The 12,259-nt window shown below is 35.9% G+C and overlaps 1 protein-coding gene across 2 annotated transcripts in view; it reads right to left on the bottom strand.

Annotated features, from left to right (window-relative positions):
• The window catches only part of PRKCZ (protein kinase C zeta), a 50,041-nt gene that overhangs the window by 3,843 nt on the left and 33,939 nt on the right, over positions 1-12,259 (bottom strand). For both annotated transcript variants that reach the window (XM_009985869.2, XM_009985870.2), the window contains exons 11-16: positions 9,728-9,814; positions 8,876-9,011; positions 8,062-8,149; positions 7,224-7,343; positions 6,244-6,323; positions 5,575-5,664 (exon numbers count right to left, since the gene is read on the bottom strand). In XM_009985869.2, coding sequence (XP_009984171.1) covers positions 5,575-5,664; positions 6,244-6,323; positions 7,224-7,343; positions 8,062-8,149; positions 8,876-9,011; positions 9,728-9,814 — 601 coding nt within the window. The remainder of the gene's footprint in view (positions 1-5,574; positions 5,665-6,243; positions 6,324-7,223; positions 7,344-8,061; positions 8,150-8,875; positions 9,012-9,727; positions 9,815-12,259) is intronic.

Here is a 12,259-nt window from a genome sequence, read left to right as displayed (position 1 = left end):
TTCCAGTTTTAACTTTTGGAAGTTGGTGGAAGCCTGAGCAACTGATCCAGTTGATATACTGGAAACCACTTGTCATGGTTTGAAGTGGGGGAGAGGTCCGGGGAGGTGGGGTTTAGTTGCTGGATTGGCCTAACCCACAACACCACTATATCAAAACCAGTCAATAATTTTCAGTTTCGCATGGCCAGCTAAGTGCTTGCCAACTAAACCACCTTTTACCAGAAATGACCAGTAATATTTCAATGGTTTCTACATGTTACATCTATCATATTACTGAGTCTCCCAGGTGAAATATTATTGAAGGTAAATCAGACATGCTCAACTTCCCATTCAGAACTTTAATTAAAGCATTTTAAAGGGCTAAATCTTGCAAATGAACTGGCTTATATATTTACTTTCATATTAGTGAACTCCCAGATGTAAATACCAAGTCTTAGGAATTTGGAGGATCAGGCACAATTGTAACACATTGACCTTTACTGCAAGAAACATTAAGATTACCTGGAAAATTCACCTGTGTATCCAAAATATCAGTGCTTATTATTTATTTTTTAAATATTTGCTTGAATCTCCTAATTTATCTATTCAAAAAATCTGCCATTAAGTCTTGTGCTCCAAAAGAATTTTAGGATCAGACTGTGGCATTTCTTGTTAGCCACACATCAGACTGAGAAAACATAGGTTCATCAGAAAGCCAACTTCCAAAGGATATCCAGTGTGCTGGTTACAAAACAAGGCATGGCAAATTACTAAACTGACAATTAAACATACCATCTCAATGAAGATGCTAGCATGTACTGCCTTATAAAAATGTGCTTTTTAAAATAAATTGTAGTTTTACTTTTTTATAGACGCTAGTAAATTTATATATTTTGAAAAAAAATACTTCTTGTAGCAACACTTCAGGAGCTGTTACTGAACATTAAAGAAAATGAAAATTTTAATTTGGCCCCAGATTGCCAATTTAGCAGTTGCTATAACCATAACTACGTTACATATAATAGATAACCATATATTTTCACAATTCTTCTGTTTATGACCAACTGAAATGCCAATTCTGCAAAACGTTTGCTCAACTGGTGTGCTACATCCACATAAAGCTCCTTTAATTTAAGGAAGCAGAGACTATGTACACCAATCTTGAACCCAGAGCTGGATGCAAGTCATTACTTCGTTTGTGCAACAAAATGACACAAAAGTTTCTGAGATAAGAATGAAAAAAAATTGTTAGAATCCTGTTTTCCAGCATTGGCACATGTATCTCTTAACATCCTTTCTGGATACTGCTTACAACACATTTGTCAGCATTGCTGTTGTCAGAGCGGAGCTTTCAAGCTATGTTCTTTGCTTCCATAGTTGTTTGAAACAGTCTGATAAAACCCTAGTGATTTCTTATGATACATTTAGAATCCCTTTTTCCCACCTAACATCAGTGAATTAAACATTAATTAAAAGAACGAAGGAAAACATAAGGTAAATAAATCAGGCTTCCAATACCAAGAGAGTCTGCCTGTCAGTATTGTATGTCATCTTTGTTCCGTGGGTCCCCTAAGCAGAAATTCCAGGACCTTCAACAGGGTCACCACCCCACTGTTACGGGCTTTGTGAAGAAGAATCTTGGAGCTGTGTCAGAACAGGAGGTACCAAACTTCTTCCCTGGATCCCCTTGCAATAGAGAGGGTGTGCTGGGGCAGAACTGAAGGTGGCACAGCAAACAGAAGCAGAGCTGTAAATCTTGGGTGACAGAATCACCCAGTGGCATCTGCGAACACATTGCATAATTTGTGACAGGTGATGTTCTATTCCTGCTGGAGGGAATCTTTTAGGCAGATCATAGAGGGACAAAGATGCCGTATTTCTCCCTTTCCTCCAAAAAAAAATAAAATAAAAAATTACTGTGGCTTAAAGATATGAACAGAGAATGTCAATCAGAACACTTGTGTAACAAAGGTTACGCTGTGATATTAACGATACTCCAAACTTCCAGATGGGCCATAGACCTTTTCGCACACCTACTGCCTCTGCAAAACCAAGAGCTTCACCTTCACTGGTAACAGCAAATCAGACCATGTAATTACTGAGCTTAGTAACTTGAAGATCCTTATTAACTTCCTTGAAAATTCTGTGTAAGTTAAATTCAGCCTAGTGCAAAATTGTGGTTTTATGCATGAGCAGAAAAGGTGTTTTCAGTGAGAGTGAATATAAGATTTCAAGTTAAGTTACATAACTCATTCATCACTGGCAATATCCCTTTTGGTAATGATACCCATAGGCATGCAATTGATTGAAGAATAAATTGCTATTTATTTCAGAATGAAATTCTGCTTAAATTAATTCTTCCTGTCCTCTCTGAATTGTGGAGTTTTTTTTGTTTTTTTAAATCATAGGAAGTATAATCCACTTACATTCTCCCTGTTGCATTATGGAATTTATCACTTTAAGTTTGTACTTAAAAAATACAAAATGTTACAGAAATTCCTGACCATTATTTTTCAGCTATGCATCTATACCATCTGTATCAATACTCATGCCACAGGGCATAAAAATCGACCACTACACAGGTCAGAAGGGAGTTAATTAACTGTATAAGAAACACTGTAGGCCCCCAGCGTTTGGAACCAGTTCTGCCTCCCCTGAAAGCTCCAGTATGGGCTTTGACAAAGCCAGGCTGCCAGACTGGGTCATTATTCTGACCAGTTACAGCCCACACGGCATATACAGTTTGGCTTAGCCTTGCTGGCCACTGGAGGTCACCCCTCCTCTAGAGAAATATCAGACAGAAAAATCAACATTCACAACTCCCTTTGGAAGAGACCTGATGACACTACGGGAAAATAGAAAATCAATTTGTTTTCATGCAAGACATCCTCAGTGATAACAGCATCACATGACAAAACAACAAGCCTGTTTTAATATGTGGTTTTTAATACATCGTTTTGTATGGAGACTGAAATTCCTTATGAAGTTTTGTTTTCATAGTTTTAATTTAAAAATTAAAGTACATTAATCAGGCTGTTCACCAACCTCTACATGCCTTTTGCTGGGAAAGCAGCAGACAGTCTTCTCTTTCTGCTTCACAGTTCTGAAATAACTTACTAGTTGTAATTCTTAATTTTTTGAAACATCATTTGGTATCTGCTCATGCAAAAGCAAAGTCCAACTTTCTGTTAATGTTAATTACTGTGAAGCTGCCAGAAAGACGAGATCCATCTTAAAGACTTCTCTGGTTGCCTAGTTAGTGTGGTGGTGGTATGTTTTTGAAGGCTTGTAGTATTAGAGTAAAAAATTATTTAAAAAAAAAACAGGTAAGCATAATGGAAGTGAAAAGTAGTTACCACTAAATGTAAATGATTACCTCTATTACCAACATAGGTAGGAAACATGGTCTTAGGCCAGGACATCTCACTATGCTTGGCACAGCAGTAAACAACAAAAAGGTGATCAATCACAGAAAAATATTGCATTCCAGGTTTAAGACAAGAGTATGACGACTACGGATGGAGACATGAGGAAATCATGAAACTATAACTAGGCAGTGAATCTCAATACATCAACATCCCATCAGTTATCAAGACTTAGAAAGCATCATGAAATGAAAGTCGTAAGGAAGACCTGTAAAATCAGGTCCTCCCAAACAAGAATGGCAGCATGAAAGAAACAGCAAAATTAACTTTTAATAACTGAAGTAGGGTGGTAAGGGTGTCATTACGAGTCCGCCGTTGCTATGCATTAACATTTCAACTAGATGTTGAACATCAAGCTGCTGCTTGTATGTCACACTCACTAAAGCCCAAAAGCACTCTTATTACATACACCATATCGTGAACTTGTGGTCTTTAACTCGCGAAAATGAGTGAAACAAAAACTGCTGGTGCAGCTCTAGAAAAAGTTTTACTGCTTTTGTACATAGCTAACAGTAGCCATGGCTTTGTAGTTCTTTTTTCAGCATGTAATGGATAAATACCATAAAAACAGGCACTAGGATAAGAACAGACTTCATATACTGAAACAAACAAAAAAGCTTGTTGTGGTACTTCCCTGGATGCTGTTAAATCATCCTATACACAGAGTGAGTAATCTAAAATGTTCTCAGCTGAGCCACATACAACTCAAATTACTAACACCCCAAAAAAAGAAAATGTTTATAGTATATGTGTTCACATCACCATTATTTATTTTTCCATTTAACTCGAGCTTCACAGTGAAAAAAATTTGAGTCAGCATTAGACTCATTTCCTTTTGTTTCAAACTAGAAAAGATTCGGAAAAGCTTTTAAGTCAAACTATTTTCTACTCATCACCTGCATTTCAAAGAAAACTCTAATAATTAAAAAGGCTTTCCGAATAGTCTTTCATTTTCTCCTGAATATATTTTGCAACACTTTTATTAGAAATTGAGCTTAAAACTTATCTGATATTTTAGATCCTTCTGAACAGCACTGTTCATAAAACAGTGATCCTGACTTGTTTTATTGCTCAAGTGTCAATAAACATAATGTCATTTCTGTGATGGTTTTCTAGGATGAAGACAGAAGTAGGCACAATTACCAAGTAATAGAAGCTTTTAAAAGGATCTACAATTTCAATAAAATTTTATGCCTGCAAAACCACTGAAATGCAAGTCATCTACTCCAGCATGGACCAAAAACTTCCCTCACATGAGGAGTAATAAAGAAAACCTGAAAGTAATAATCAGAGAATTATTTTAAATAACCACACTTCTTTCAAGCCACGTCCTTAAAAAAAAAAATGACCTGATCCTACTCACGCCTACTCATGCTACCAAACCCTGTTACCTATCTGAAAAATCCTACTGATTTTAAAAATCATGCAATTTGTAAATTCAGACTTGTTTTTAAAATGTACTACAAGTAGACTACAAACTCTTCATGTATCTGAAGCACCTCATCTTCCATGGTTGTATCTAAACTGGTTTCAAGAGCCCTTACTCAGCCTGTTGGCTGTGTTTATCAGCTACTACCCTTCCCATCAAGGGAGAAAGCTTTCCAATTAGCAAGAGAAATGAATGCTGAAATAGTGTTCAAATAGACTGTCTTTGCTAGTCCACACTTCCTTTTTCAGTGGAGCTTAAAGTGTTTACTAGCAGGACTACATGAAATGACCACCCAGAACAGTAAGACACTGAATTCTGGAAATCTATGCAGTCCTTTACACCACAATTGCAGGCACCTTGTATGCATACTGGGTAAATTTTATAGCAGCAGAAACCAGTGCATGAGTTTGCAGAATCCACAAACAGAAACCAAGGAATAAATGATTCCACCAATGCTTTAACAGGTTTTTAAAAAACGTTCTCTAAAATTCCTCGTATGTTTTAAAAATTATACCCACAAGTTGTAACCATTCTTAAGATTTTGGAAGCAAGGCAGATTTTTGGTCATGAAATAAAGCTTGTTTCCATTATGTTATGTCACCTGGAGAAAGCAAAATAGCTTTTACATTTACAGAGGTGAATTTTGCTGTTTTTAAGGGGGTTGTTACATACATGCTCAACTACTGAACTAAAAGAATCTATTCCTTTTGAATACATGTAAACAGAAGTAATTATTTTTACCAGATCCCAGTCTATGCTGCGGAAAAATGTATGAGACTTGATATCAGAAAATCCTGTCTGCGGCTGACAACCAAGCCTTTCTTTGGGGTCCTGTGGAAAAACAGAAACTCCTATTACACCCCTAAGCCAGGTACAGCCCATGTTTGCCAAAAACCCACACACATGACTCGAGCATTCCCTATTCCTGCACAAACTGCTGCTAAGATACACACATTATGACTGTCAAGTGATTTTTGTTCTTTTTTTAACGAAGTTTGTTTGAAATTTTGTTTTTAAGTTATATTTTACCACTTCTTAAAATAAACACACCTAGATTTATTTGGTAATATATAATTAATAACCTTGTTTTCTCCATTAAAAAATTATCATAATGGTTCCATGGATTTCAATCAGCTTAATTAAATGAGTAGCAAGTATTACAGAAAAAAGTTTGTAAATAAGCCTATAGCTATTTTTTTCCACTAGGTACAGGCTTTTAAATCAAGTCTGTGCTGTGGAATTCCCTCAGTAAGCTGGCAACTAAGTAGTGGGGTTTTTTTAACACACAGGATATCAAGGTTTGATAGATTTTCTTAACGGTAAGCAGATTAACTTCTTAACTGTATTGCTTTCAAAAGGAAGCTCTGACTTCCAGATCTTAGATGCTAAAAATAAAAGAATGTTATTTACCTTGTTTAAAAATCCTTTTAACACATGGGAAGCCTTGACAGAAAGAAATCTTGGAATCCGGATTGGCTTCTCCAGAATAACTGTTATGGGTTTAAAAATAGCAACATTGTTTTTTCTTTTATGACATCGACCGTGATTTCAGTACAAACACTATATTATTTAAATGCATTAGCATTTGGAAAATAGGAAAATACAGTAATTACTTAAAATAATGCAAAAAAAAAAAAAGAGAGCTACAGTAATTCAAGGCACTATTATATTGACATTTCAGAATTTCCCGAGAGAAGTATTAACTTCATTATCTTCTTCTATTGCTGTAGAAGGAACAGGGAATAAAACCTTTTCAGTGCCCTCAGTGTATGGAAAAGTGTGACTTCAAACAGCAACTGATTTAATGGCAAGAAGACCACAGCAGGTTCTGTTACATAATTGCAGAAACCCGTTTGAAGAATTGCTCTGTGTGTAAAGGAGCAGGCAACCTCGTGATGCCCCAGACTGGTACAGAGCTTCTATTGCAATAAATATCGTAAGTATTACTACTTTGGTTTAAAAAAATTCATGCATCACTATTCTTGCAAGGTAAGACTGTTAAAAAGCAGTTGTATTAATTTCATCAGAAGTAAAGAAAAAAATTAAAAGCTATTTTAAAGTCAATTCTTGGCCTGTGGACTCCCTTCTAAGAAAGGTACCATCCCATAAAATTTCTGTCTGTTATTTCCATACTGTGGATGTTTCTTAAAAAAAAACACTTCATTGTCTGAAGAAGGCTTCCTAATTCTAGATCTAATTCCATTTTATCCGAGTTCAACAAAATAAATTCCTGGGATGAATAACTGGAAACATTTCTACCCTACAGTAGGGTCGACAGGCAGCTATGGGATAACATTGGAAAAGGAAAGCCTAACTGTCCTACTGAAACTGCTAGTTTTCATTATTTCTCCCCCAAGGAAAAAAAAAAAAAAAAATCAAAATGAGGGTACCTTGGAAGAGGTAATCTTCAGTGTTCATGTCTGGATTGTCAGTAATAATATCAAATGGAGACCTTCCTGCCATCATTTCGAACATCAACACACCGAGAGCCCACCAGTCCACACTGAACCCTGTAAATATTTGCAGAGCAGATTTTTAGCCAGAACACCTTGAATTTAGGTGTTATCTCTCATCTAAATGAAGATTAATGGCCTGGTTCTACAAAGTACTGAAATTACCTACTTTGATGCCACAGACACCATGACTTACGCTGAATTCTGCTGTCTGGCAGACATCTACAAACTCTTATACGAATTACCTTTGTAATCCCAGTTCAGAAAACTCTCAAATCTCATCCAGTGATAGTGTACTGAAGCTGAAAATTTTCAGATTTTTTTTTTTTAAAAAAAAAGAACTTGAATTGTACATCCTAGTATAACTAAATGACATTCAACCTATTCATCAGATCAGTTCACAAGTAACAACATTGGTTAAATATGACACTCCTGACTTCTGCATGAGCAGTAACTTTTTGTTAACAGCACTCTATAACCTTGTCTAGAGGACAACAGGATCTGGGATACCGAGTGCTTCAAGGAGGGGATTTGGTTTTGCTACAGTAACATTTTTCAAGGAAAGTACAATTTAAACTAAAATGAGCAATTGCAAGAGAAAACCAAAAATATTTTTTTCTGAAATGCTAAGGTTAAACTGTACAATATTCCATTTTCTCAACATATAACGGCACAAAAACGTGGAAATCTAAAGATAACTGTATTTGAACCAACCTACAACTAGAATTTTGATTTGTGATTTATTATAACTACAAATTGTTTAGTCACAGCTTACCATATTCTTCTCCTCTGAGGATCTCTGGTGCAATATAATTTGGTGTCCCACAGAAAGTGCTTGTAGTGTCACCAGGGCCCAAACCTTCCTACGTGCATAAAACATTAAATAAATTAAAAGCTGACCTCCTTTTCTGGGAATTTCCCTTAGACTTACAAAGCCAAGTTACTTAGTGTAAAGACCTTTCTTTTAAAAAAGGCAGCGCTAGAGTAAAATAAACACTTGCAGTACTCAAAGCTGACTTGTGGCTTCACAGCTTATCTTCAGTAAATTAAGTGATTAAAAGGGAGTCACCATGCACTTGAGCAGCTGCTGTGGAAGCAGAGTTCCCTAAACTGCCTCTCAGTGCCAAAGGCTGCAGTGTAAGAACGAGGTACCATCCGTGCAGCCCAGCCACAGAGAGCGATGAGCAATTCATGTTCACAGGAGCACACTTACTAAGAGATGGAAAAAAAAATTTAAGAACATGCTTGTCTTCAACATAAATTTCTAGCTTGGCTCATGTAGGAAACAAAACACATAAAAGAAATGAACTTGGCCAACAGGCCAAACTTCTGTCCCCAGAAGTGGCCCTCATAACTGGAAATATACAAAGGAAAAAAGTGACAAATGTGGTTCTGTTCTTCAACAGTCATTTTTCAGAATAAAGTGCCTATTCCACAACCAAATTCAGTGCTCAGTAACACCAGCATTAAGGATAACTTTTCTTAGTTTCTCTTGATATCCCTGGATGCAGTATTTGACACAAAAGCATAACCAGAGAGACATACTACTGAATGACAAAATGACAAAAGGAAGGTAAGAAAAATCCTACCTTGCACATGCCGTAATCTGTTAATTTGATATGACCCTCTGCATCTAAAAGAACATTGTCCAGTTTTAAATCTCTGTAGATTATGCCTCTTTCATGTAGGAAGTTTAGAGCAATACAAATTTCAGCAGCATAAAACCTGCAATTAAAAAGGAAAAAAATCATATTAGCATTAAGATTGTACAAAGAAAACCTAGTGTGAGTAAAAAAAAATTCTGTTCTTAGAACACCACTTTATAGTCAGCTTGTCTATGAACAGTATACAAAAAAGCTACACTCATAAGGATGCTAACCTCATGTATTGTAAAACCATTCCTTAAATTAAATATGAGAAATTATTTTGTTCATTCCACTAATTAAGAAAATGTTTATTCTTTATCCTATGGATTTTTTCTGAAAATTCCAAGCGTGACAAAATCAGCTGAAAACACAGATCTTCTAAGAGTTACGACGAGATTTTATGTTGTACAAAGCCATGCAAAATAGATTTTTTCTTCTCCTACCAACACTATATTAATTCCATGTAAGACCAAAGTAAGTAGAATAGTTACATCTATCAACAGATCAAAGAAGCATTACCTAAATATGAAGCAATAAACAAAAGTAAATAGGAATAATTGTTACTACTTATCAAATGTTTGCTTGCTTTAAAAAAAACCAAACCACAGCATATCCTTCAAGAAAGAAAAAAATGAACATTTCTTCCCAGGGCAGTACATTCTAAAATTAAGAATCAACCTTTTGTTCTTTCTTTTCTATTCCCGTTCTTTTATGGAATTAAGTTTGGAAAGCATTTCATACAGCATTAAACAACTACAACACAAAAACCCCACTATAACTGTGTTAAAAAAATACCTTGCGTGTTCTTCAGGAAGTTTTCTTTGCCGTTGCATATGGAACATAAGATCTCCTCCGTTTACATACTCTATGACAAGAAACAATCTGAAAGTACATAACATAATTAATGGATTCCAAAGAAACTCGCAAGAAGAAAACCTATTCTTATTCTTCCAATTTGGGCCATTTTCACTTCCACTCTTGGATTAGACTTCTAGATTTCTTACAGTTACAGAAACTATTTAAAAGAAAAAAGAGAGTTCTTTCTGGACCCATACTATGTAGGATCACATCCTTTATTTAAGTGACAGCCTACACGCAAAGGAGAGACAGCTGCACCCAACAGGCTACTATGTGGTGTGAAACCTGCAGAACTGTTTTCACAGCACTTGCCTAATACAACGAGGTAGTCACTTGGTGATATATGTAAAAGAAAAGCCCTAAGCATGTAATAATGTACAGACTTTTTAAAAAGTTACTTAGCTATTAGCAAAACCACAGAAGTATGCTAGAAGATGACACAAGGCAAAAATGAAAGTTTATACAAAAAAGGTAAAATTGTCATTCATTTGCAAAAAGCCATAACACCACCACAGTTACATGACTGTCTCATTCAATTATGTTGATTCTTTTGACTCTTATGGAACAAAATTCCACAGTATAAAACTTGCTCAGAAAGTGCACTGGTTTGGATAACACCTGATTGACTGAGGAAGGAAAAAAAAAAAGAAAAGCCTGTCTGAAATATTGCTGATTATTTTAAATAAATTTTTTTAGACTAAAAGATATTTTAAAAGTTGCATCAATTTAAATTCAATCTTTTTTATTAAAGGGTGATCAGTAAGTAAGCTGACACAGACTTCCCTGATGTATAATTATTACATTGTTACTCTGCTTGACTAAATATTGTTCTTTTTTAGTAGCAAAGCTGCAGCATCGAATCCAAACAGACCTAAGTTAACAAGGCTTCTACATGGACAAAATCTGAAACTTCTCATTTGTATTTTTGAAACAGTTTTGCCACTAAGAGGTCACGATCTTTTAAAAAATACTTCATCATTAACAATAATTAGTGAGTATCTAGCAATATTAGGCATCAATATGTTCTGTAGGATTTATGATATTAACTAAACATATAACTACGAAGCTTGCTGTTTGTGCTGGTTCTGTTCCTGAAAAGCTCAGACCCATGGAAAGCAGGATGACCTAAGATTCACTTAGACAGAGGTAACCCAAATTTACTTTCAAAAAAAATGTTTTATCTGAACAGCATATGACACAATAATCCTTTTCCAATTAAAGTTACATGATATAACATCATATTAATATACACAAAATTATTTCTATTAAACCCTATAATCATCACTGAACTCTTTCTGATACACTGCTAATAACCATACTGTCATTCCTAGGAGAAAAAAAAAAGTTTTATTTGTACAGTCACACTGAGACTAAAGAAGTTGAGGACTGAGAGACTCGGTTCACCTATGTCCGTTATTTATCAGAGATGAAAACTAAACTTGGCAAGCTCGTAGGGCAGATAATGAAATCTCACCCTCCCTGGACTTGGCCAAGACCCTTATCTGTAGAAAAACCCGGATCAAAAGGCAGTGCAATGGAGCCACTTCTGCTCCTCTGCACAGCACCTGCACCGGACGCACGATCCGGGCTCGGAAAGGCTGCAGCACCAGGGCTCACCAGTTCCTCTGCAGAACTATCTTTGAAACAGTCTTCTCAAAACAAACCAGAGACAAGCCAGCAGGGGACAGAAATACAGGTGGAATCAGCTGTATAAAAAGACTTGCATTACGTTTGCAGGAAAGGTTTAATCCTTGGCAAAACCTGATCCAAGCAATGCTGTCAAGGTCAAAGACCTACAGGATGGAAACATGCTGAGTGAGAGTTTCTTTCGAAAGTCGTGGCTGTTCCAGGAGGCAGTATTTCTTTATACACCTAATTTTCCATGAGTTGAAAGCTCCTTTCCATATATTCACACACTGGAAAACATTCCATTTGGAAAACACGTGCTCCAGTCTCTCTGACCATTCTAACTGGTAACAATTAAAGATATTTTTTTTTTCCTTTGAAAAGGATTCTTCATTCGAAACACTTAAAGTGTTAAGAACTTAAAAAGGTAAACCAGGAAAAATTATTGGACACAACCCAGCTTTCAAGTGGCCTCCCCACAAGGATATAAAACACTAAACTATAATTAAATAAACAATAAACAAAATAGTTAACAATGCCATGAGTATTTTATTACAGCATTCCTGATATGTTTTGCTTCCTACTTTCCTATCTTATTTAGAAGCTTCCGAGGCTTTATCACCATCCAGAACCCGCGATGTGAAGTTGCTTGTGTTAAGCCATGTTCAAGCATGGAAATGCTGGTAGTCCTTGCTGGTTTTAGAAGTGTTTACTGAAACACCAATGGTTCTATAGAATGGTGGTTGCAGATTGTTGCCATCGTTGGAAGCCACTTATCTGGCAATTCTGGGCAAGCCCAAAGCATGCATTTTATGACAGTAATACAACAAGCACCACTAGTAT

This window comes from Tauraco erythrolophus, chromosome 23, assembly GCF_009769465.1.
Source record: "Tauraco erythrolophus isolate bTauEry1 chromosome 23, bTauEry1.pri, whole genome shotgun sequence".
NCBI lineage: Eukaryota > Metazoa > Chordata > Aves > Musophagiformes > Musophagidae > Tauraco > Tauraco erythrolophus.
This window is presented reverse-complemented; position numbering and strand designations above follow the sequence as displayed.